Below are 27676 nucleotides of genomic sequence, written 5' to 3'. Positions count from 1 at the left end.
TGTTTTTTAGAATGGTATTTGTTCTTCACTGGTTTCCCTTTTTGCGTGGCAACAGTTCATATATTGTCTTTCTCTGACACTCCCACATCTCATCTCCTACCTGCAACTCTGACCCCCCCAACAACCCTCCCCCTGCCTCCCCTACCCCTGCAATCCCTCCACCCCGCATTCCCCCGCCACCTCACCCCAACTCCCTCCCCCTGCAACCCCCTGCCACTCCTCTCCCTGCCATATAGTGTCAACCTCCAATGACACTATAAAAGAGAGGTAAAGAGAGTAAGAAAGAGAGAGAGGGGGAGAGACAGAGTACAGCTATGAGGGTCAGGCAATATATTAACCTTTACCTATCTATAGTAATGATACTGAACTCCTCATCTCTGAGCCTTCTATTGAACTACTCCTCTGCCTCGTCCACTTCCTCATCCTGTCGTCTGCGGGAGCATTTCAGTCTGAATGGAATGTACCAGAAGGGTGATGTGATTCTGGGAGGTCTGTTTGAGGTCCACTACTTCACTGTGTTCCCTGAGCTGTCTTTCACATCAGAACCCCAGCAGCTCTACTGTGAGGGGTGAGTATTCATCTACTGGACTGGACTGGACTGGATGTGTGTCTGCACCTCTCCTAAAAAGGACAGATAGACATCCCTACTATAAGAAGCCTCACTATGATCAGTGTTAACCAACCCTGGTGCCGGAGACCTACTGGGTTCTTGTTACATTGGTGAATAGTACATTGCGGTTTCAAAATACATGTGAATAAATTGTGTGTATTCCATTGTTTTCTATCATTATTTCTGTTTTCTAAGCAAATTTACCTTTAAGATAAAGCTATTTTATTATCTATCCTTGACAAAGGTAACTTGTTTTCTCCTCTCAACCCCTTATGACAACACTCTCTCACACACCACTTAAGAGGTGCACAGGGTTCAACACCTCTAGAGCGATTTAAAACATTTACAAATTGATTGAATGTTCCTTTTCAGTTTTACCAGTTGTGGTTTCCAGCAGGCCCAGACTATGGCGTTTGCTGTAGATGAGATCAACAGAGACCCTGACCTTCTGCCAAACATCAAGCTCGGATACCAGCTCTATGACGACTGCCAGAAGTTGGGAGTATCGCTCCGTGCTGCCCTGTCATTGGCCAGTGGGACAGAGAAAGAGTTCTTATTGGATGATAATTGTTCTGGGTCACCCCCGGTGCTAGGGATTGTGGGAGACCCAGGGTCCACAAACTCCATCGCCATCTCCAGTGTCCTAGGGCTGTTCAGGGTTCCCATGGTAAATCAGAAAGAATAGAAAGATCATTATTGGAAATGTCCTTCTTGTATTCCAAAAGCACACTTTGAGTGAGAAACAGCATGTTTAGGTCTTAAATGTGTCTAGGTATGAAACATTTCTATTATATTAATTCATTGAAGAATAACAAATTAATAATTGTATATTTCTCTCCCTCAGGTGAGTCATTACGCCACGTGTTCCTGTCTGAGCGACCGGGGAAAATACCCATCCTTCTTCAGAACCATCCCCAGTGATTCCTTCCAGGTCTGTCTCTAGAAGGCTACAATGACATGATTACACAGTGAACCGTCAGCTCCCATGTATACTCACTATACACTTCATACTGTGTTATTGCATTTACTGTTAAATATAAGGGTAAATAAAAAAAAGATTAGATTAGGCTAAATAAAAGGTGACAAAAATAATGTATGTAGTTTATGTTGATCTCTCTATACTCTCCAGTCTCTGTAATAACACCAGTAATGTCTAATCTCTGTTGATGTGATCTCAGGTGCGAGCCATGATCCAGATCCTACGTCGGTTGGGTTGGACCTGGGTGGGACTGCTGTTCAGTGATGATGACTATGGAGTTCATGCTGCCCGGTCCTTCCAATCAAGCCTGGCCGAGTCAGGGGGCTGTGTGGCCTATTCCCAGGTCCTGCCCAAAGACAACCGCCCCACTGAGCTGCAGAGGATCGTGGGAGAGATCAAGAGCTCCTCTGCTCGTGTGGTGGTGGTGTTCTCCAACGAGGCCTACTTGCTCCCTCTGGTGGATGAGGTTCAGAGATGATTTTATCTTGACAGTTGATCTAAAATAACTCTTACAATACATTCACATTTTAGTATCAGAGGCTCTAATCCAGAGAAATTTACACTTCATAATAATATTAGTAATACCATTTAGCAGATGCTTTTATCCAAAGACACTTACAGTCAGTGATGTGTGCATATATTTTACATATCGGTGTCCCTGGACAGTTAGTGCACCCATCCTAAGATATCTTGGGGGGGACAACCACACATCACAGTCATAGTAAGTATGTTTTATCATCAAATGCATTCTACAGCCCTAACAGCCATAACAGCTGTAGGATGTTACACTCACAGACAACAGTGTATAAAAGTGTTAGAGCGTATTACCATTGTGGAGTTTTTGATGCCAAGATTATAAAGTATAAAACCTGTTTTACAAGGTGGTGGTGCAGAATGTGAAGGGTCTCCAGTGGATCGCCAGTGAAGCCTGGACCACCTCCTCTGTGTTTCACACCCCCCGTCTCATGCCCTACCTGGGGGGTACCCTGGGTATCGCCATCCGTCGTGGAGAGATACCCGGCCTCAGGGACTTCTTGCTTAGCATCCGCCCCAACGACCAACCTGACAATAACCCTGGAAACAACATGGTAAAGTAGTTGTCTTTTAACTCCAACAATTTATTTAATTACTTTATACATTATGTTTAAAACATTTAAAGGGCTACTTTGCCTGTAAATTCTACAATACAGAAGAAAAAAACTAGTGTTCCTCTAAAACATTCCTTTCTCTGTTCTGATAAGGTGAGACAGTTCTGGGAGGCTGTGTTTGGGTGCAGGTTGGAGCCCCCAGCAGGTTGGGTGGAGGCTGGGGGTGATGTATGTACAGGTCAGGAGGACCTGAGGGATGTGGAGACCAACTGTGGGGACGTGTCTGAGCTCAGGCCGGAGTATAACGTGTATAAGGCAGTGTACGCCCTGGCCCATGCCCTGCATGACCTAATGCAGTGTGTGCCAGGGACAGGACCTTTCAGTGGGAACCGCTGTGCCAGCCTACAGAGACTGGAGCACTGGCAGGTGGAATATATTCATACCCAAGCACACAAACACTGTTTTCTAAGTCAAGCCCCCTGACTTCATACTGTCTTTTGTCTACATAATCTCCTCCTCTTTCCTCTCTTCCCTCTGTTCCCTCCATCCCTCCATCCCCCTCCTCTGTCCAGCTGGTCCATTACCTGGAGAGGGTTAACTTCACCACAGGGTTTGGTGATCGCGTTTCTTTCGATGACAACGGGGACGCCCTGGCCATCTATGACATCCTGAACTGGGCGTGGCTCCAGGACGGGAGTGTTCAGGTGGAGAATGTGGGTGTGATTGACGAATCAGCCCCCGCAGGACAAGAGCTCACACTGGATGAGGACAGAATTTTCTGGAACTTTGAGTCAAGAAAGGTTATTTGTAAAGTTATATAGCTACAGAGCATATTTCACTACTACAACAGAAACAGTGTGAACTTATACCAATGTAGGGCACAGAAGCATTAAATATGGGTATAAACATGGGCGTATAAAAGTCTTACATTCTCCCTCCTAGGACGTACTTGTAAATAAGAATTTGTTCTTTAACTGACTTGCCTAGTTAAATAAAGGTTAAATGACCCCTCGTCCTTCGTCCTTATAGCCCCCACGATCAGTATGCAGTGAGAGCTGTCCCCCAGGCACCCGTGTAGCCAGGAAGAAGGGGGAGCCTGTCTGCTGCTTCGACTGCATCTCCTGTGCTGAGGGAGAGGTCAGCAACACCACAGGTCAGTGAAATTAATATCATTTAAAGTATTTGAGTGTGGTTTTGGGCTGATGAAAAGGTTGTCCACATTTTCTTTGTCTGTCTTTCTGTCAGACTCGGCCGAGTGCTTGAAATGTCCAGAGGACTTCTGGTCCAGCCCGGAGCGTGATCTCTGCATCCCTAAGGGGGTTGAGTTCCTCTCCTACCAGGAATCCCTGGGCATCTCCTTGATGACCGCCTCGTTGCTAGGAGCCCTCATCTGTGCAGTGGTCCTCGGAATCTTCACCCACTACCGGAACACGCCTGTTGTCAAGGCCAACAACTCTGAGCTCAGCTTCCTGCTTCTTCTGTCACTCAAACTCTGCTTCCTGTGCTCGCTGCTGTTCATTGGCCGGCCACGGCTGTGGACGTGTCAGCTGAGGCATGCAGCATTTGGTATCAGCTTTGTTCTCTGTGTCTCCTGTATACTGGTGAAGACAATGGTGGTGCTGGCTGTGTTCAGGACCTCTAAGCCTGGGGGGAAGGCAAGCCTGAAGTGGTTTGGTGCTGGGCAGCAGAGAGGAACAGTCCTGGTTCTCACCTCATTCCAGGCTGCTATCTGCACAGCCTGGCTGGTTTCAGCCTCTCCAACTCCACACAAAAACATGCGCTACCATAATGATAAGATTGTATATGAGTGTGTGGTGGGGTCGGTAGCAGGGTTCGGAGCGTTGTTAGGCTACATCGGCCTCCTGGCATTCCTTAGCTTCCTCTTGGCTTTCCTGGCTAGGAATCTTCCAGACAACTTCAATGAGGCCAAGTTCATCACCTTCAGCATGCTGATCTTCTGTGCTGTTTGGATCTCCTTTGTCCCTGCCTACATCAGCTCTCCTGGGAAGTATGCAGACGCTGTGGAGATATTCGCCATCTTAGCTTCCAGCTTTGGCATCCTGGTGGCGCTGTTCGGCCCAAAGTGTTACATCATCCTGCTGAGGCCAGAGAGGAACACCAAGAAGGCTCTGATGGGCCGGGCCTCAACCAAGACATAGGGAGAATCTTCGTTACCTTTCCTTGTTTTCTCACTTCCTCTCTCCTCGCTTTCATCTCAAAACCAATTAGATTAGAAGGTCAGGAGGGGCGGGATATCTAACCTTCTCATTCATTGAGTTTTGAAAAGGAGACCGAGGAGAGAGGACACGAGGAATCACGGAAAAGTAATTGAGATTCTCCCATAGGCTCAATACCATAACAGCAGTTTACATTGGATTCCTCTCCTTGTCTTCTACACGTCCTCTGTGCTGATCTGAAATATGAACACTAGGTGGAGGTACTATGCCTGCTAGGGATTTGCTTCACATTCTGTCATGCAAAGAAAGGAAAGGAGAAATGTATAGTAACAGAGTTTGATGGTCTCAAATAGTTTGAAGTAGCTCCTTTTTGTTTCCACTTCTGTTTGTAGTTTGATGGCAATAAATGAAATCAAAGAGATTTTATTGTTTTGTTAGCACTCTAGTGATGTGTGCATGTGCCTTTTATTGATTATAATTATGATGTTCTGTGACTAAACATTATTTCCTTGGCCTGTTAAGTAGGCTTTGAATGTATTTAATTTGTCTGTGTGGGTTTCTGCATCGAAAAGCTTTCAATTTCAATTTAATCATCACATCGTGTGGAACAGCTTAACTTTCCCGTTCCTTCTCAAGGATTCTGCTGCCACACTTATTCACCAATGAATTCATTATTCATTAATGCACATTTTCATTTAATAAAACAGTTTGACCTGAAAGGAGTTGCTTGAATGTGTTTTTATTGAACAGTTGAAATTTAGCGATATATTTTATAAAAATTTCAGGAAACTGTGTCATATTGGAATAGAGAATTACACACCTCATAAAATGTGAAAGGAGAAAACAACATTTTTCATTAACCATATCTAATTGAACTGATTTGTTTTCAGAACTAACATTCAGGGGAGAAATGGATGTCATTAAATTGATGATGGGATTCAGAGGAAGACTTATTAAGTGTTGATTCACTGTTGACTAACTATTGATTCACTGTTGACTGAACCATGAGTCACTGCTGACTCACTTTTGAATCATTAGAAACATACACTACCAGCAGGGTAGAAAAGTCCTGTTCATTTGTGTCCATCAACTTTAGGTATTGTCTGTTAAATATGTAACTTGCTGGTAAGTATTATACAATGTATCATGTAATTCCTTGTTAAGGTTTTACCATACAAAACAATAGTGAGATGGTGTGATTAACTAAACACATTGAAGACTATATTTGGACATCATATACTTCTTGGTGGTTTCTAAATTGGACATCATATGTTTCTTGCTGGTTTCTAATTGGACATCATGTGTTTCTTGCTGGTTTCTAATTGGACATCATGTGTTTCTTGGTGGTTCCTATTTGGACATAATGTGTTTCTTGGTGTTTCTCTCTGGTCTCAGGAGGATGATGTAACACTCCGGAGCAAAGATGCAAAGCAGTAACCCAAAGCTGGAAGCTAAGATGGCGAATATCTCTACAGCGTCTGCGTACTTCCCAGGAGAGCTGATGTAGGCAGGGACAAATGAAATCCACACAGCACAGAAGATCAGCATGCTGAAGGTGATGAGCTTGGTTTCGTTGAAGTTGTCTGGGAGTTTCCTGGCCAGGAAGGCTAAGAGGAGACAGAGGGAGGCCAGCAGGCCAATGTAGCCCAGCACCAGAGAGAAGCCAACCACAGAGCCCACTTCACACTCCAGGATGACCTTTGACCCCTTGAGGCCTAGGTCACGGTAAGGCAGGAGAGAGCTCATGGACAGCCACACGGCACAGATGATCACCTGCGTTTACAAACACAATTACAAACACAATTTAAATATCTTATAGATGACTGATTAATTCAGTTGGGTGACTTTGAAGTTATTTTAATGTTAAAGCGCTCACCTGAACACTGGTAAAGAGGAAGACACTCCCTCTCTGCTGAACGGGTCCAAAACACCTCATCAGCTGCCCAGCACCAGGCCTGGCTGAGCGGAACGCAGCCAGAACAACGATGGTCTTGACCAGGAGGCAGGAGAGGCAGAGCACGAAGATGACCCCAAATGCTGCCTGGCGGATCCGACACGCCCACACAGAGGGACGGCCAATGAACACCAATGAACACAGGAAGCAGAGCTTGAGTGACAGGAGAAGCAGGAAGCTCAGCTCCGAGTTGTTGGCCCACACCTGGAAGGGTTACACACACATGGTACCATATAAGAATTCTCAATTTGATCCCATTCAACACTTTATTAAAGCTCTTACCAGAGGGGTGTGGCGGTGGTACACAAAGAACATAAACACAGCCACTGTTGCCACAGCGCCGCACACGGCAACAGTGGTCAGGGTGACGCCCATCACGTCATTGAAGGACAGGAACTCAAGCTGACGAGGGACGCAGGCGGTCCAATGGCTGTTGGACCAGAACTCCAGAGGACACCGGTCACATTGCAAAGAGCCTGGGAGAAAAGCATCATTAATTATTCAGTCTAATAAGTCTTAAGTAAGCATTAACACACAACAGACTGTGGGAATAACCACCCACCTCAGTGATGTGAGAAGACTGATGATATTCAGTTCACTGAACTGTGGTGTTGCTGACCTCTCCCTCAGCACAGGAGATGCATTCGAAGCAGCAGACAGGCTCCCCCTTCTTCCTGGCTACACGGGTGCCTGGGGGACAGCTGTCACTGCACACTGACACAGGCACCTGTACATGCCATGTAAATCATTTCATTTGAACAAAACCATTCACTTCATGTTTTAAAAATGGTCTTTCTTACCATATTAGATCCTGTGTTCCACTGGATGGCTGATTGGTTGATGAGGAGATTAGACCCGTCTACACGGCCAATTGTGACAAGTTTGAGCAACCCCTGGGGCGTGGCCTGCCAGTTCACAAGGTCGTACACAGCAGGGACGTCCGCGCCCCGGAAGTAGAACAGCTCCCCAAGTGGAGTGGTGAAGTTAACCTGGTTCAGGTGCTGCAACAGCTTGGAGGAGTGGAGACACAAACATGACCATTACACTCTTAATATGATGTAATAACTCAAAACATATCCCCATAGTGACTGTTAAGTGGACATGAATATTTATTGACATTAAATAACAAAAAAAGGATTACATTGGCATGACCAATTCCCCCCCTGATTTATTTGTGTTTCCAAATCTTGTCTAATTAACACGGGCAATAGATGAGAGTACCTCCGCTGGGCTGATGTTGTAAGGAAGGGAGCAGGTGAAGCTGCTGCCCCAGGTAGGGCTGTGTCTCTGGGGGCAGGACAGCAGGCTGTGCAGAATACACAGCCAGGTACACGTTATAGGTTATTCTCAGCTGGGAGGTGTCTGTGAAGGGGCTCTGTATCCCCTCCAGAGTCTCTGCCCCACTGCAGGAGGCCAGGCGTGGACGAGGGGAACTGGAGGTGGGAGGAGGGGTGTGTGGTAGTGACACAGAGGGGGTTGGAGGAAGGGGAAAGGGGAGCAGAGACGTGCCGTGTCCATGTGCTGCTCCAGGGCTACACCCAAACACCGTTTCCCAGAGTTCCTTCAACAGGACATCTCCGGGACAATGAGAGGGGTTGAGACTTCGAAGGTGTACCTCAAAGCCAGGAATAGGTGCACTGCAGATAGCCACACCCACGACGCCCTGAGCGATGTTAAGGAGGGCGGGGTTTCGTAGGAGTTGTCCGCTGGTGCAGTAACGCCCCCATGTCAGTGTACCAGAGGAAGACCAGGATCACCCGCGCTGTCGAGGCCTGGACCGTGTCTGCTGCTCGCTTCACATCCCTCACCAGGTTCGCCCGGTTGAGGGTCTCAAAGAACGCCAGGCACACCCCCGTCCCCCGAATCTCCTCCTCAAACACCTGGGGATCAAATTGTCACAATACTGATACTAAGTTGATGAAAATATTTGTTTTAAGTATCCAGTGTTAGATATAATGTAAATAAACTAAATACAGTTTTCTATACAATTGTTTTATGATGTAAATTCAATTCTGCATTTCTTTTTCTGTAAACTGAGGAAGAATTTATAAAGTCGTAGACAAATTTTGAAGTAAAATAAGGAAACACCTGTATGGCCAGACGACCGTAGTCATTGTCTATAGCAATAGCCCCCACCTAGGTCCATCCCAAGAGCCAGGTGAGCCGGGCCATGGTGAGGGCCTGGTAGACATCACTGGGGATGGTCCTGAAGAAGTTAGGGAACTCCTGTCTGTCACTGAGACAGCCACAGCTGGCCTGGTAACTGATCTGAGAACAACGCCATTGAATCAATCATTTCTCACTAAATACCAGACCAGATGAATTATAATTAATTAAAGCATTATCGCAATCTTTCTAGCTGAGTCTACAAAACATTAAGAACACATTGAGTTGCACCCCCATTTTCCCTCAAAACAGCCTCAATTCGTTGGGGCATGGACTCTACAAGGTGTCGAAAGCGTTCCATAGGGATGCTGGTCCATGTTGACTCCAATGCTTCCCACAGTTGTTTCAAGTTGGCTGGATGTGGTGAATCATTCTTGGTACACACGGCATTGCAGTTCTTGACACAAACCTGTGTGCCTGGCACCTACTACCATACCAAGTTCACAATCTTTTGTCTTGCTCATTCACCCTCTGATTGGCCAATATACACAATCCATGTCTCAATTTTCTCAAGGCTTAAAAAACATATTTTAAATCCTTTAACTTGTATCCTCCCCTTCGTCTACACTGATTGAAGTGGATTTAACAAGTAACATCAATAAGGGATCTTAGCTTTCACTTGGATTCACTGGGTCAGTCTATGTCATAAAAGAGCAGGTGTTCCTAAAGTTGTGTCTACTCAGTATATAACCTGGTTGTACACAATCACATCAATATTTTTTTTATGAGGTACCAAATACCCTCAAAAAATATCTCATTAAATTCTAAACTATCTGAAATATGATGAATTAAAGTATTATGGCAATTGTTCTAGCCATTGCACTTTCTGGTTGTGTGGAGAGAGACTGACCACAGGCACAGAGAGAGGCCCCAGGGTCCTGGCCAGGATGATGGTCTGAGTGGACGATGCATCACCAATGACCAGAGGAACAGGGCAGTCACTAGATGGCCGTGCTGGACAGGACAGAATACCCATAACATGGATGTTTATTCAGAACCACATGATACCAAGTACATGAACTACAATATTTGTTATTCATTTAGTGTAGGATCTCCACAATATTAGTGGCTATTTGGCAAATACATTTCATTACGTTTTAATTTTAGGTAAAGATGAGGTTGAGGTTAGTGGTTAAAATCACATTTGAGGTTATAAATCTCTATAGTTTCACATCTGATGTTCCCCCCTGACACCAGGGACAGTGCCCCTCGCAGGCTCCGGTGGTGCTGATTACAGCTGTCCAGGATACGGTAGCCCAGCCGGACCCCAGGCAGCAGGAAGGGGTTACGTCTATGACTACCTGTGTAGAAAAGGCCGATGAAGATGGTGGAATAATCCTTTAATTCATTGCCACTTACTCAGCTGGGCCAGGGGCGATTTAAGGTGGAAATGTTCGAAAGCTCTCAACTCCATAAAAGGAGGAAATTGCCATCGCCTGATCTCGCTGCTTTCTCTTCCTTAAAACCTGTTGGGGCTAGGGGGCAGCATTTTCACTTTTGGATGAAAGGCGTGCCCAGAGTAAACTGCCTCCTACTCTTTCCCAGATGGGAATATATGCATATTATTATTACTGGTGGATAGAAAACACTCAGACGTTTCTAAAACTGTTTGAATTATGTATGTGAGTATAACAGAACTCCTATGGCAGACAAAAACCTGAGAAGAAATCCAAACAGGAAGTGAGAACTCGATTTTCAAAACAGTGCCATTTGAAGTTCAGCTTAGATATGGATGTGCATGCACTTCCTAGGGCTTCCACAATATGTCACCGTCTTTAGATTCTGGTTGTATGATTCTACTATAAAGGAGGGGCTCATAATAGCTCTTTGAGTGGGTGCTCTGGCAGAAAGCCTCGGTCTCATTGCGTAAGGTCACGAGAGTGTTCTTCCGTTCCAATGCGTTTCTTCAGACAATGAAATTCTCCGGTTGGAACCTTATTACTGATTAATGTTTAAAACATCCTAAATATGGATTGCATACATCATTTGACTTGTTTCTACGACCTGTAACGGAACTTTTTGAGTTTTTGTCTGGAGGAATTGCTCGTGCTTTTTGATGCTTGAATGCTGGGCTGAACAAGCTAACAACAAGTGGCTAAATGATGGGCTTTATGGAACTTTATGGAACAAATCAGTAATTTATTGTTGAACTGGGATTCCTGGAACTGCCTTCTGATGAAGATATTCAAATGTAAGTGAATATTTATAATGTCTTTTGTAGCTTCTGTTGACGCCAAAATGGCGGCTATTTCTTTGGGTACTGAGCGCCGTTCTCAGATGATTCTTTTTCCGTAAAGTTTTTTTGAAATCTGACACAGCGGTTGCATAGAGGATACGTTTATCTTTAATTCTGTGAATAACACTTGCATCTTTTATCAATGTTTAATGTGAGTATTTCTGCAAAACCACCAGATGTTTTGGAAACAAAACATCACTGCACGTAACGCGCCAATGTAAACTGAGATTTTTTATACATATATATATGCACATTCGCCACCTTTTCAGCTGAATGGGAGGGGGTGTTCCCTTTAGGGGACTCCTTGCCATAACAAGTTTTTAACTCCGTCTGATCCAGAAGTTCTGTGTGTCCATGAATCCACGTAAGTCCACCGACTCTGTTACCTTTCATCTGAACTATCTGTTCAATCTGGAGTGGGCCAAAAGTTATTGTTTATAGTTATTACCGCAGAGTGCTACTTGGAGCGCACGCTTCAAACATTTTGTGTAATGTGAATGATCCTCATAGGACAATTATGCAATCGATATGGTTAATATGTAATGAAATTGATTTCATGTACACATGAAGAAAATGGAATGGGTGAAATGAGAAATGTCATTGTTTGCCTAAATGACTCACGGATGATTACTATTGACTTATTAACGAATTGGATTGTTGACTTCCCTAATTATGTTAATCATGAATGATTGTTATATGATCTTTGGGATGATGACTTTGATCAGATACATGTTATTTGTTTCCTTTGTTATGCAGCACAGACTACTCAGTAAATATACCACTTCATGGTTAAAGTAATTCCTGCCTCAGTCTCATCCATTCCTCTGTCACCTGACAAGTGACCACCTGTTCACCTTCACTGTCAGTCATCCTACCGGTCCAGCTACCCACACAGATTCCACTAATCTTTCAATGCTCCTTCAAACCGGATGATGACTGAACCAAAGACAGGTGAAAAGGAAATGGAGGGGAGAGGGAAGAATTGTCTCCACTGGAAGGAAGAAGAGAGGAGGAGAGAGCAGCTGAGAGAAAGTCTTGGAACAAAGGAAATATCCAGGAGCTAAGCCTAAAGCAACAAAGGCTTCATCCTCAACCACCAGCAGCACCAGAAGAACCAGGCAAGCACCTGGTTATCTTAAGGATTATGTGGTCGAGTTTCCGACATCAAAGGGCCAGCCCACCAGAGCTCAAAGTGGTGATGGATCAACTGTACGTTTCAGCCAACAACCATCCCCTTTGAGCCAAGGACCGGAAACTGCTTTGGAGCAGGAAAGTGGTCTACATGAAGAACCTATGGAGGAGATAACTCCCAACGCACAGGTCGACCAGCTTCCTGAGGCAGGCTCCGCTCACCCCTTAACTAATGGGAAATCGTCGAAGCACTCTAGACGGAGTGGGAGTTCGACCAGTGGATACCCCTTTGGAAGTGGCCATGGCAGCCGCCATTCACTAGCCCTCAGCGATTCACAGACGGCTGTCCTACAAGAGAGGATGGAACTATTAGCTTTGGAGGAAATTGAGATTCAGATTGAGGATGAACTACAGGCTGACGAAAGATGTCATCAATTGGATGTGCAGGCCCGTAGAGCTCTACAGGAACGGGAATTCATTGCCAAGGAACTGGCACAGCAGCGATGGCACCGTCAAACAAGAAGGGAATTGGAGGAGGCACGGATGGTCTCATCCTTCCTGAAGAGAAACTAACAGGGAGTTGACCTGACCACACCTCCACATTGACCTGACCTGTCTGCCTTTCCTTCCCAATCTGCCCCTCTGGTACAGCAAAGCACACAGTCCCCGGAGGCTCCGGGGTCAACAGCCAACACGGAGCACGGGAGACAGGCTACTCCGCCAACGCCTTTTATACCAGTGACACAAGTTAGCATTCCTCCATCTGGACAAAGCATCACTCCTTCGCCTTTCCGCCAATTACCAACCACGGCTAATCGTTCCTCTCGTCCAGGGCCAGGCCATTCCTCAAACATCAGGTCGGAGGGCTCTCACCCAATTCTGTCTGCCACAAATGGAGGGTCTGGGACAGTAGGGGACCGGCCCAATGAGGCCACAGTGGGCTCATCAGACGTCCCGGGTTTATCCTTCACGCAACCAGAAGAGGGAGCCAACATTATGAAACATCTAGTAGCCTCAGCCTATGGAATTCCCAGACCAAAACTGCCATACTTTGAGAGCGGAAAGGAGAGTGAATTTGTCCTTTTGGAAATGTCATTGGAGAGCCTACTGGGTATTCACAGTCATCTGTCAGAACGCTACAAATACCAAGTACTAATGGATCATTTACGGTTTCCCAGTGCATACACGCTGGCCCAATCCTTTATGCACTCCGCAACACCATACGCTGCCGCTCTCCAGGCCCTGAAGGGGAGATATGTTGAGCCACGCCAGCTAGTCCAGAATGAACTAAACAACATCCTGAACACATCTCCAATTACAATGGGATACCATGCTGCCTTCCAAGAGTTCTCCCTGGCTGTCCAATCCCTGACCTCGATGCTCCAATCGATTGAAGGAGAAGACGGGAACGAGCTGAAATGTGGCTCCATGTGGACAGGCTTCTTAGCAAACTTCCAGGGTACTTCAGAGACAGATTAATTTAACATTGTTTGAATAAGGGCATCCTGAAAGAGGGCTCGAAAAGCACCTATGCTCTTAGAGACCTGGCCGCATGGTTTGAGGTGAAGGCAAAGGCGAAGAGCATCATTCACCAGGCCATAATCTCAGCCATAGCCACCAGGGGAAGGAAGGAGTTTGAACGCCAGCAGGGACAGAAAAGGCCAAATCCCACTACCATGTACTTAAATAGTGAAGCCGGGGAGGAACCCGGGAAGAAGACCCCTCTCAAGAGCAAGAACATCAAATTCCAGCCTTACTGCCCATATTGCAATAGTAAGAGGCACTTCCTTGGCTCATGCCCCAGGGTAAAAAAGCTCACTCAACCTCAATTGAAGGCCTGGATCACTTCAGGCAAGCGATGCTACAAGTGTGCCCGTAGCCATAAGGCGGAAATCCATCTCACCGTGTTGCATGATGTAATTCCCCAAGCACAGAAGGAGCAGAGTTTGCTCATGGTAGGAGCTGCAAAGGAGCTGTACCTCGACCAGCAGAACCAGTCTCCAAGGGTCATGTTGAAGGTGGTCAAGGTCACTCTGCAAAGTGAAGGGAGAAGCATTGATACATTCGCCATTCTAGATGATGGGTCAGACAGAACAATCATTCCCACGGCGGCCACCTGTCAGCTTAACCTGGAGGGGACCCCCGAGACCCTTAATCTCAGAACAGTGCGACATGATGTTACCCAAATGAAAGGCTCTGCTGTGACCTTTAGCATTTCACCTTCAGGAAACAGGGACGTGGCCTATAACATCACCAATGCCTTCACGGCAGATGGCTTGAATCTCGCAGAGCACTCCTGCCCGGTAAGTGTTCTACAGAAACAATATCCTCATCTACGAGGATTGCCTCTTCCTAACCTGGCCAGAGTAGTGCCACTTATCCTGATTGGGTCAGACCACCCACATCTGGTCATCCCGATAGAGCCTATACGAGCTGGACCAGAAGGAGGGCCCATTGCTGTCCATACATCCTTGGGTTGGGCTGTGCAAGGTCCAGCCCATCTACTTCTCTCCACCCAAGCTGTACAGTCACAGGAAGTCCTCTTCACCAGAAGCAATCCAGATCCATCCCCCTGTGCAGCCACAGACCTCCTTCGGAATGTTGAGATGCTCTGGAAGATGGACACCTTCTCCAAATGGAAGCTACAGGAGGTCACTCGCTCGAAACATGACTCCTATGCATTAGATCTCCTGGAGAAGAGCACCACCACCACTGAAATGGATGGCGTTCACAGGTATGCAAACCAACTGCTACGGGTGCCCAACCATCCTCCTCTGGCAAACACAACATGGGCTGTACTCCCACTACGGTGGGGAACGGAGCGACGCCTGGTGAAGAATCCTGAGCTTGCAGAAGTTCATAACCGAGAGATTCATAACCTTGTGAAGGCAGGCTATGTCACTAAAGTGAAAGCTCATGAAGAGGGAAGCGCACTCCGTGAATCCTGGTATCTCCCTCACCATTTTATCCAGCAACACGGTGGGAAGTACCGACTTGTCTTCAACTGTTCATTCCAAGCTGCTGGTCAAAGCCTGAATGACTGTCTACTCCCCGGACCAACCTTAGGTCCTCCTTGCTCGGTGTCCTTCTCCGGTTCCGGCAGCACTCTACAGCCATCAGTGGAGACATCAAAGCCATGTTTCATCAGATTAGTTTACTGCCGTCCGACACCACACTGCTCCGGTTCATATGGCGAGATATGAAACGAGACGCAGAGCCCACCATCTATGAATGGCAAGTACTCACATTTTGCACCACCTGCAGTCCTTGTTGTGCCATATACACTCTGCAGAGACACGCATGGGAGCACCCGGACAGTGACCAGAGTAGTGCCACTTATCCTGATTGGGTCAGACCACCCACATCTGGTCACCTCGACTGAGCCTATACGAGGTATGGGATTCCGTGGAAAATGCCTTCTATGTGGATAACTGCTTACAGAGCATCCCATCCACGGCTGAAGCGAAAGCACTCCTTGATAAAGCATGGAATCTCCTGTCCAAAGGGGGATTTGTGGTCCGACAGTGGGCGAGTAAAAGAGTGGAGGTTATCCAGCACCTCCTGCCACAAGCCAGGTCCAGTAGCAGTGAACTATGGCTATCGCAGTCTGGTGCTAACCCAGAAGAGCCCACTCTAGGACTGAGGTGGAGCTGCATACCGGATACCCTGGGGTATAAGCACCGCTCATCCCTGAGTACCAAAACCCCCACTCTGCGAAACATCTATCGGACCATGGCCAGTCAATACAATCCCCTTGGGTATATCCTGCCATACACAACCCAGGCCAAAGTCTTAGTCCAGGACCTGTGCTAGACCAAGAGGGACTTGGATGAACCGATCCACCCGGCTAACCTAGTGGAACGATGGATCTGTTGGGAAACAGAATTATCGGAGCTCTCTGAAGTCCAAATGCCAAGATGTTATGTACCACCCTGTGCTGACCAACTGGGATCATGCCTGGAACTTGTTACTGTAATTTAAATATACCAATGTGTTTTCATTAATTGAATTCCCTTAATATATTTCATGAGAATTTGTAAGATTCTTGTTTGCATAAAATAGACGGAGACCAGTCTTATCAATAATAGGTAACAGAATTTATTCTCGGAGCGCGCTGCCACGTTACCACGAGCAACAGTTTATATACAATAACATTACGTCATTTCATTGCTTAACAGAATCCCCTCCTCCAGACCGGGTCAAAGAGAACTTTAAAGGTTCATTCTGAGTTCATTCTGACCCCCCTAGCACATACACAGGACACACAACACAACTGAATTAACTTTTGACCCCTCAACATTATCGATCACCACTTAGCTGACAGTTCTAATTAACAGAAAACCTAGGAATGCACTCACTGTCTTATCTAAAACACCCCAGAGCTAAGTTTTGTCGGTTCAACCATAGGTTAACTACCTTATCTGCTTACATAATCCATAACCCATCCGTTTCTGCCTAGTTGGAATGGTGTTCATTAACTTTAATTACTCCTTGTCCATGTGACACAATCCCTAAGTTTACTTAGTTACAGTTCCATTTAAAATGATTTTTTCAGTCATTTAATCATCATTTTCCTAACAATTCACCCTAAAAATGACTCAACAACTCATACCATCATTAAACACTACATGGAAATATCAATGATATACTAGAAGAAGACAACCCCATACATGTATGTACACACAATCAACTTCAATGACTGTTCTAACCTACAGTGCCTTGCGAAAGTATTCGGCCCCCTTGAACTTTGCGACCTTTTGCCACATTTCAGGCTTCAAACATAAAGATATAAAACTATATTTTTTTGTGAAGAATCAACAACAAGTGGGACACAATCATGAAGTGGAACGACATTTATTGGATATTTCAAACTTTTTGAACAAATCAAAAACTGAAAAATTGGGCGTGCAAAATTATTCAGCCCCCTTAAGTTAATACTTTGTAGCGCCACCTTTTGCTGTGATTACAGCTGTAAGTCGCTTGGGGTATGTCTCTATCAGTTTTGCACATCGAGAGACTGACATTTTTTCCCATTCCTCCTTGCAAAACAGCTCGAGCTCAGGGAGGTTGGATGGAGAGCATTTGTGAACAGCAGTTTTCAGTTCTTTCCACAGATTCTCGATTGGATTCAGGTCTGGACTTTGACTTGGCCATTCTAACACCTGGATATGTTTATTTTTGAACCATTCCATTGTAGATTTTGCTTTATGTTTTGGATCATTGTCTTGTTGGAAGACAAATCTCCGTCCCAGTCTCAGGTCTTTTGCAGACTCCATCAGGTTTTCTTCCAGAATGGTCCTGTATTTGGCTCCATTCATCTTCCCATCAATTTTAACCATCTTCCCTGTCCCTGCTGAAGAAAAGCAGGCCCAAACCATGATGCTGCCACCACCATGTTAGACAGTGGGGATGGTGTGTTCAGCTGTGTTGCTTTTACGCCAAACATAACGCTTTGCATTGTTGCCAAAAAGTTCAATTTTGGTTTCATCTGACCAGATGTTTGGTGTGTCTCCCAGGTGGCTTGTGGCAAACTTTAAACAACACTTTTTATGGATATCTTTAAGAAATGGCTTTCTTCTTGCCACTCTTCCATAAAGGCCAGATTTGTGCAATATACGACTGATTGTTGTCCTATGGACAGAGTCTCCCACCTCAGCTGTAGATCTCTGCAGTTCATCCAGAGTGATCATGGGCCTCTTGGCTGCATCTCTGATCAGTCTTCTCCTTGTATGAGCTGAAAGTTTAGAGGGACGGCCAGGTCTTGGTAGATTTGCAGTGGTCTGATACTCCTTCCATTTTAATATTATCGCTTGCACAGTGCTCCTTGGGATGTTTAAAGCTTGGGAAATCGTTTTGTATCCAAATCCGGCTTTAAACTTCTTCACAACAGTATCTCGGACCTGCCTGGTGTGTTCCTTGTTCTTCATGATGCTCTCTGCGCTTTTGATGGACCTCTGAGACTATCACAGTGCAGGTGCATTTATACGGAGACTTGATTATACACAGGTGGATTGTACTTATCATCATTAGTCATTTAGGTCAACATTGGATCATTCAGAGATCCTCACTGAACTTCTGGAGAGAGTTTGCTGCACTGAAAGTAAAGGGGCTGAATAATTTTGCACGCCCAATTCTTCAGTTTTGATTTGTTAAAAAAGTTTGAAATATCCAATAAATGTCGTTCCACTTCATGATTGTGTCCCACTTGTTGTTGATTCTTCACAAAAAAATACAGTTTTATATATTTATGTTTGAAGCCTGAAATGTGGCAAAAGGTCGCAAAGTTCAAGGGGGCCGAATACTTTTGCAAGGCACTGTACATCAGAATCTTAACTCTACTTTTCAGGATTTTCCGTTACAATCTTCATGAAAAAACTGTCTATACATTGAAACAAGAAAACATCTAAATTCCCTAAACATCAAATATGGTCTCCTCGCAAGTGAAAGGATCCGGATTCTTCTATTACGTCCAGAGCCATGTATTTTGTATTCCACTGGTCAGAGCTTAGGATTGGTCCATATATCAGCATCTGAAGTGTCATTGATTTCTCCAGAGTCCTGGAAATGATAACTTTCATACATGCAATCAAAACACATCCGCACAAAACTAACACAGTCACACAGGTGAAGGTAGCCCATAACACAGTAATCATAACATTTTTCCATCTTCCAAACACACTGTCAACCCAATTAGTCAGAGAAGTATTCACCCCTGAGTTCACTGCCAACTCGTGAGCTAGGGTGTGCAAACCAGCCAAGGCCGGGGTCACTGATCCATCCGGAGCTGTGTCATCGGGTTCCAAACTACCTCCATACACTCCCACCCTTTTCAGCCAGCAAACATATACAAGACTATTCTATACTTCCAAGCCATTCATTACATCTCTGATATAATTGGTGAAGCGCTGTGGATTTTTAATAGATATAATTGATCCAATCCACATTCTCATTGAGAGTTTACCACCAAAAAATACTTGACTCTAATCCTGCCAGGATCTAATTTATAGCTTTGATCTCATCTCAACCAGCCTGCCAAATCACTATTGATCTGGCCATATATTGAATCCACTCTAACCAGAGGTTAGAATCCTCATAACCAGTTTCCCTTTCCTTAAGATCTTTCATCTAAACTTTCCACACCGGCTCTTGGCTCTGGACAACTCCACAGTCAGTATCTGCTTTGTCAGGGGGACTCTGCTTGTATTCCACTGACTATAGAACATGTATATGCTCTAACATTTTCTACCCAGAATGCACTAGATTATCAACTGAAACCCTTACTTTCACTACACTCCATCTTCTTCCATACTGGGTATGTAGATTTATGTAGCCCTCTCACTTGATGTGAGCTATACCTGTTTCCATGAACTACACAGGGACTTGCATAGATGTCTTCCATAATAGCTGCTCTTAATCCTAAACTGCCAAGGAGTAAAAGGCCCCATTTGGTTTAAATAAAACTCCACTGAGACATCCTTCCCAATCCCACTCTCACTTCCTGTTAATCCAGATCAAGTGATCTCTTATGCTTGGTTAATACTTAATCCTCATTGTTTAACTATGTCAATATTACCCTCTGGCCTTTTCGGTGTTCATGGTGTATCAGGAATAAGGCTCCCACAACCAGACAGCTCATGGACAGCCCACCCATAAAGCCCCACCCTCTTCCAGAGAACACATCATTAGCAAGAGCCAGACACACTTTCAATTCTATGAACAAAAACAGGGATGGAATGACAGGAAAGGAAATCTTCATTCGAGAGATGGCCCCCAGAATTCTGTTAATTTCAGTTCTCCTCTCGAACACTGTTATTGTTCGACAGTGTCAGTGTGTCTTACCCTCCTGTGATATGAATCCGGGTAGCTCTTTCAGCTAGCTGTCACGAGAAGTCCTTGGTATGGTCCCGCCAGGGACTGGATTGAGTGACTTCACCTGTAATTCACCTGTAGTGCATAAAATCTTGGACATACAGGTTTGGTTAACAAACAGTTTCTCATTTGTTCTATCTGATTATATCTTTAACTTCTATACCTACTTGTTAGCTAAAAAAAATGTATTTGTTTATTATCCAGTAGGTCACATCCTATCCTAGAACACAATTTACCTATCCCCCCTTTGATACCTGGCTCTGCCCAGCTAACAACCTTGCATACCTTAAGGGAACATTTTGACATTCGCCATATGGTTAGTGAGAAAGTCCATATTGCAAATGTACGGTCCCTTATTAGACGTCCGAAAACGTTTGTAAAATTTGCGGACGGCGTCGGGCCGTGCGGCAGGGCCGGATCTACAGGGAAGTCATCAAACGAACTCTCTCGGACATTCGGTTTGCGTTTTATAAAATAATCATATTTTGGTCATTTTTCCGCTGTCCCGGCAAATCCCACAAGAGGGCATAAGCAATCATATTGCACATGTACAAAACATCACGAATCACGACGTGGCCTTATCTCCTAAACGGAAAATATTTTGAAGCCAAAACTTGGTGAGGGTAGGTTTGGCATAATGCGCAGTTGGCCCCGAACAAGATGGCGTCTAGGCCTCAACGGTTTTTGAGTTATGGCCATTTTTCTGGGAAAAAAGGTCCAAAATGAAAATAGAGCAATAATTTTTCCGCTTCACGTCAAAGTCAAGGAGCCTCCGGTGTCAATAAAAAAAGAACCAGCCATTTATTTATCGTCATTTAAGAGAAATAGTACAATGTCAAATTGGGGATGTTCAAAACTAAGGTTTTTTTTTCAAACAGTTATAGATCCAGTTGCAGGGTGTTCATACGATTATTTTTAAAGTGTGCTGCGGAGCTCTGCGAGATTTCTGTGATTTTCTATGATTTTCTGAAATAACACACACTTACTAAACCCTCCATAAATAACTCAGTTCTTAACGTAAAGACTTAAAACTCAGGATTCTGTAAAGGCACACCCCAATCAGGATATGAGTTTATTTATAGCTTCCTGTGCGAACCGGAAGTGCCATAATTGGTGTCATAGTGGCTGTTTCCAAGGGTTAAAAAGGTCAGATCTTTCCAAAACTTCATATGTGTGATTAGGCAACCCCCATGAACTGTAAATCAGTCATTTTCCCGATAAAATTTCAAAGAAAACCTAAATCACACACACACACAGCTTGGAAGGAGGGATGTATTGGGGTGCGTAGAGACATACACTGCCTGCATAAGTTAACCTTGTTGGAACTTTTAAAGAACCGTCAGACCTAGAGTTCCGAAACTTTATAAACCTGTTCTAGACCTTAGGTCGATAGTGCGTGGTGAGTTACGTGGCTCTAGAAGGTTCTCGGGCCGAGAAACAGCCTCGTACATTTGCAATAACTTCAAATCATTTTTGCATCACGAAAATTACGACATTTAGAAATGTCCCAGAGTCGCAAGACTAGGTGCATTATGACCGCCTTGGCCCATATAGACGAACCCCAACGTTTATGTCCGATTGCTCATTCAAGGACCCCGTAGCAAGGCATGGAAAAAAGTGGATTTTCAGCACCAATTAGGGTCTTGCTCGGGCACCAGTTTACCTATCGAGCCGAAACTTGGGATTCGGGGTCACCTCAACTAGGCCTACATATAACATCAGAACTGGACCCGCAGCTAGAACGTAACTACGTGTTTTACGTTTTTATTATGGTTTGAACAGAAGGTGTTGTGAATTTTGGGCCAGCTCTGTAGTATGTGTACTAAACATGTTGGAAAAAGTGGATTTGGTGTCAGTTTGTATCAGTTTGGTGTCAGAATGATATCTAATTGACTGATGGACAGTGACTTGCTGGTGACTATTGTCCATTTGCAATATGTTTAAACAGTGAGGTACCATCACCAAAGTGACATTCTGAAATCAACCCTAACGAGCGATGGAGAGGAACCAGAATCACTGCCCAGCAATCCCGAGTTCATCGGGCCAGTCAATTTTGCATTCCTGCAGGATTTTTATAGCTTGACAAATTTGTGATGGTAAATGCCCATTGAAACATATTGCAAATGCACGTGCACTTGCAACATGATTATATAGTGAAAAAAACATCACCAAATGAACATGATGAAATCAACACAACGAGTGATGGAAAGGAACAACTATCACTGCCCGGCCATCCCGAGTTCATCAGGCCAGTCAATTTTGCATTTCTGCAGAATTTTTGAGCATGTCAAATTTCTTATGGCATTTGGCCCCAAAAAGAGTGACTTTTGACTTTGACTTTTGACTTCCTATGAAATCATATTGCAAATGTGCCTAATATGCCTTATGCATAATATGCCTTATGCACAAGTGAGAATTTTTTTTATGATAATAAAATGCGACTAAAGTATGTTGATACAGTTCTTATTCGTGTGTGATTGACACAAAATTCGAAAGAATTTCGAAAAACGGTCCAGAAAGCACTTTTTTAAGGGTGTGTGAAGTTTTTTATACAATTTTGCTATTTTTGACTTTTGACTTTTGACTTCCTATGAAATCATATTGCAAATGGACAAAACATATGCCTTATGCGCAAGTAAAAAAAAAAAAAAAAATTATGATAATAAAATACGACAAAAGTATATTCATACAGTTATTACACATGTGTAATTGACGGTCCAGAAAGCACTTTTTTGGGGGTGTGATAAGTTTTTGAATTTTTTTTCACTTTTTCAAAATTTTGCTTTTGGATGTTGACTTGTGTTGCATTTGCAATATGAAAAACCACGGTGGAGCGCACTCGCCACCTGTTGGATTTTTAAAGTGTTACAACTGGCATTTGCTATATGGCATTTGCAATCAACTTTACACGAAACGACGTCGAATTGAGTGGTACTGGACACCGTGTATATGGTTTGTCCAGTGCCAATGACTTCCCATTCATTTTTGTCCATTTCAGGGGGGTGTTCCCTTACCTACTCTAAACAATGACTTAGATTAGTAAATGATCCTCATGTCTGACATCATCATGTAGGAGCGCCCCTTTCATTCTCCACGTATCCAATTCTCCCTTGGGCGTCCATTCATGTCAATCCTGTACCAATTCTCTGTCAAGTGTCTTATCTACTTTAAGAAGTATCTGTGCTACTTATATATTTTCTTAAATATATATATTTAACGATTTAAACAGTAACCGTTTGCCCTCCTATCTGTCAAATACCACTAAGCGTCTCACTGTTTGACTATATCTAAAATCATTGATTTTAGAAAAAACATGTCTATGAGTGGCAATCTCTAAAGTCTTTCTTACATTTCCTTAACAGAAAACCTAGGAATGCACTCACTGTCTTTTCTAAAACACCCCAGAGCTAAGTTTTGTCGGTTCAACCATAGGTTAACTACCTTATCTGCTTACTTAATCCACAACCCATTCGTTTCTGCCTAGTTGGAATGGTTTTCATTAACTTTAATTACTCCATGTCCGTGTCACACAATCCCTTCTTATGAACTCATATTGTTAATCAGATATAATAAAAAAGAGTATAAGTTTACTTAGTTACAGTTCCATTTAAAATGATTTGTTCAGTCACTTAATCATAATTTTCCTAACAAACTGCATGTGTTCTGTGACGCTTTGGAGCGAGCTTATGGGGTTTCCTATCTAAGAGTGGAGGATAAGGCAGAGGCCACACCCATGTCTCCTTTGTCATGGCCAGGTCCAGGGTCGCAACCAAGAAGCAGTTGTCAATGCCTAGGCTGGAACTCAGTGCCGCCTTTTCCGGAGCCCAGTTGGCCTCTACCTTGCGAGCCGAGCTCACCTTGCCAATCCAAAGGGTAATCTACCGGAGTGATTTGACCACTGTATTGACCTGGCTCAAGTCGGAGTCCTGCAGGTATAAGGTCTTTGTCGGAACTCGCATTGCGGAAATCCAAGACCTAACCGAAGTCCAGGACTGGAGGTATGTTGATAGCATAAACAATCCTGCTGATGACGTTACTCACGGTAAAACCCTTAAAGAACTGGCTCAACCCCATCGCTGGAGCTTGGGACCACCATTCTTGGTGGTCTACCTAAGTATGGTCTACCTAAATCTACCTAAGAAAAGGCTACCTAAGTATGGTTCTCAATCAGAGACAACGATAGACAGCTGCCTCTGATTGAGAACCACACCCGGCCAAACACACAGAGAATAAAACATAGAACCCACAACAGAATGAATGCCCACCCCAACTCACGCCCTGACCAAACCCAAAATAGAGACATAAAAGGATCTCTAAGGTCAGAGCGTGACAGAGTTGACAGTATTCCCTAACACATGTGCCCCCCTAGACACAACTACGCCAACAAAAAGTCCTGCAGCTCTGTTGGACACTGGGTAAGTACATTGTCAATGGTAGGCTTTAAGGGGACTCCTTTGGTAGGTACACCTATAGCTCATCTCTTGGCAGTAGCACTGTAGACAACTTTATCACTGACCTCAACCCAGTGTATCTTAGAGCATTCTGTCAGTCAGTCCACTGACACCCCTATAAAATCACACTCTACTTGAACAGAGCTATGCTCAATCATGAGGCATCAAAGCCCAAGGAACTGAATATATTAAGAAATGCTGTAGATGGAAGGAAAGTAGTGTAGAAACCTACCAAACCAAAGAGGCAACAACAAATTAAATCCCTCCTGGACAAAATGTTGCACTGTAATAGTGAAGGTGCAAACTTACCAGTAGAAAACCTAAACAATATATTTGATCTTGTCACGTTCTGACCTTAGTTATTTTATTATGTCTTTGTTTTTATTATGTCTTTATTTTAGTATGGTCAGGGCGTGAGATGGGTGGGTTGTCAATGTTATTTTTTTCTATAATTAGGGATTTTCTGTGTTTGGCCTGTTATGGTTCTCAATCAGAGGCAGCTGTCAATCGTTGTCCCTGATTGAGAATCATACTTAGGTAGCCTGGTTTCACTTTTCAGTTGTGGGTGTTTATTTTTCCGTGTTAGTGTTTGTGCCACACGGGACTGTTTCGGTTTTGATTACTTCACATTTATTGTTTTGTTCAGTGTTTGTTATTTATTTAAAAAACTCTGAACACTTACTACGCTGCGCATTGGTCCTCCGAACCTTCATACTACTCCTCTTCGTCAGAAGAAATGGAGATACCTATCTAACTAAAAACATAGAGACCTAGAAAATCAGAGTTTACGGCCTTCACTATGGTGAATCAGTCACCACCATCCTGAGGAGAGACACATGATACGAGGGGTTAATATGGTAATCGGGAGGAAGCTGTAACCTGTAACTCACCTCGTTCAGTCTCCTCAGAACTTTGAATTGCCCCACAAACCGCTGACACAGCTTCCGGCAGGGCAGGCGGAGTGGCATGTTTGGGGTCGAGAGCCAGACCGGGTCCTCCAGGGCCTCACTGCGGTGACGGTCTGCGCAGGCTTTCTGGCGCAGCACGGCACGCTGAAGGTGAACATGGGCGGCGTCCCATGTTTCCTCCGCACGCCGGAACCAGTCATCCCCCGCAGGAGTCTTGGTCTGACTCTGATGCCAAGGAGCAAGAACCGGCTGATACCCCAGTATGCACTGGAAGGGGGAGAGGTTAGTGGAGGAGTAGCGTAGTGAGTTCTGGGCCATCTCTGCGCAGGGCACGAACGCTGCCCACTCCCCCAGCCGGTCCTGGCAATAAGATCTCAGAAACCTACCCACATCCTGGTTAACTCTCTCCACCTGCCTGTTACTCTCGGGGTGAAAACCCGACCACCGACAGGAGCGACAAAGGTCGTTGTGGAACGGGTAAGGTGTTGTAACTTACCCCTGGGCAGATGCCTAGGAGCCTTACACTGAGCGCACACTGAGCAGGAGGCAACATGAACCCTCACGTCCTTAGCCAAAGTGGGCCACAAGTACTTCCCACTCAGACAGGACACCATCCGACCGATGCATGGATGACCAGAGGAGGGTGACGTGTGGGCCCAATAGATCAGCCGGTCACGGACAGCAGACGGAACGTACAGACGCCCAGCGGGACTCTGGAGGGGAGTGGGCTCTGCACGTAGCACCTGCTCAATGTCTGCGTCCAGCTCCCACACTACCGGCGCCACCAGGCAGGTGGCCGGGAGTATAGGGGTGGGATCCATGGAACGCTCCTCTGTGTCATTCAGCCGGGACAGTGCGTCTGCCTTCACGTTATGGGAACGTGGTCTGTAGGGAAGGGTGAAAACAAAATGGGTGAAAAAGATGACCCACTTTGCCTGGCTAGGGTTCAGTCTCCTCACCACCTGGATGTACTCCAGATTTTGGTGGTCAGTCCAGATGAGAAAAGGTATTTAGCCCCCTCAAGCCAATGTCTCCACACCTTCAAAGCCCTGATGACAGTCAACAGCTCCCGGTCTCCCACGTCATAGTTTTGCTCCGCAGGGCTGAGCTTCCTCAGGAAGAAAACACAGGGGCGGAGCTTTGGTGGCGTACCCGAGAGCTGAGAGAGCACGGCTCCTATCCCAGCCTCGGACGCGTCCACCTCCACTATGAATGCCAAAGAGGGATCCGGATGGGCCAGCACGGGAGCCGAGGTAAACAGAGCCCTCAGGTGACCAAAAGCCCTGCCCGCCTCAGCCAACCACTGCAAACTAACCAGTCCCACGAGAGGCAGCCCCAAAACATATTTGGTGGGGCGGCACACGGGGAGATTGGCGGAGATAGGGTTTAAACCTGAGCCAACTCCCCGTGCTTACCGTAGGGAGCGTGTGACTGGTCAGGCACCGTGTTATGCAGTGATGCGCACGGTGTCTCCCGTACGCATTCAAATCCCGGTGCACTCTGTTCCAGCTCACCGCAATTGGGACGGATTGCACCGGCTCAGTGCTCCTGGCCTTCCGGTGCATCTCTTCGGTCCAGGATATCCTGCACCAGCTCTACGCACGGTATCACCAGTTCGCCAGTACAGCCCAGTGCGAACTGTTCCAGCTCCCCGCACTTTCCGTGCTACAGCGGGGATTCAGCCAGGATGCGTTGTGCCAGCTCTGCTCTCTAGACCTCCAGTGCGCCTCCATGGCCCAGCATATCCTGCGCCGGCTCTATGCACTATGTCTCCTTCATAGCCCAGTGCGTCCCGTGCCAGCTCTCCATAATCACTGAGCCAGGATGTGTCGTGGCAGCTCCCCGCACCAGGCATCCAGTACGTCTCCTCAGTCCGGTGAGACCTGTTCCGGCTCCACGTACGAAGCCTCCAGTGATGATCCATGGCCCGAAGCCTCCTGTGATGATCCATGGTACGAAGCCTCCAGTGATGATCCATGGCACGAAGCCTCCAGTGATGATCCATGGCCCGGAGCCTGCAGTGATGATCCATGGCACGGAGGCCTCCAGTGATGATCCATGGCACTGAGCCTTCAGCGAGGGTTCCAAGTCCAGAGCCTTCAGCGAG

General features: G+C 45.4%; 1 protein-coding gene and 1 pseudogene across 1 annotated transcript; one reads left to right on the top strand and one right to left on the bottom strand.

Moving 5' to 3' along the window:
• Positions 1 to 325: 325 nt before the first annotated feature.
• On the top strand, positions 326 to 5674 carry LOC110507273 (extracellular calcium-sensing receptor-like). The gene is made up of 9 exons (XM_021587156.2): positions 326 to 568; positions 983 to 1277; positions 1455 to 1541; positions 1789 to 2055; positions 2471 to 2677; positions 2831 to 3103; positions 3250 to 3477; positions 3707 to 3830; positions 3923 to 5674. The coding sequence occupies exons 1-9, from the start codon at positions 357 to 359 to the stop codon at positions 4834 to 4836; spliced, it is 2607 nt and encodes an 868-aa protein (XP_021442831.1). The 5' UTR covers positions 326 to 356; the 3' UTR covers positions 4837 to 5674.
• An 8-nt stretch (positions 5675 to 5682) lies between these two features.
• Positions 5683 to 26655, bottom strand: LOC110507226 (annotated as a pseudogene).
• Between the last annotated feature and the right edge of the window lie 1021 nt (positions 26656 to 27676).

Source organism: Oncorhynchus mykiss, chromosome 27 (genome assembly GCF_013265735.2).
Source record: "Oncorhynchus mykiss isolate Arlee chromosome 27, USDA_OmykA_1.1, whole genome shotgun sequence".
Lineage (NCBI taxonomy): Eukaryota > Metazoa > Chordata > Actinopteri > Salmoniformes > Salmonidae > Oncorhynchus > Oncorhynchus mykiss.
Note: the sequence above shows the minus strand (reverse complement) of the source record. Positions and strands in the feature narration are given on the sequence as shown.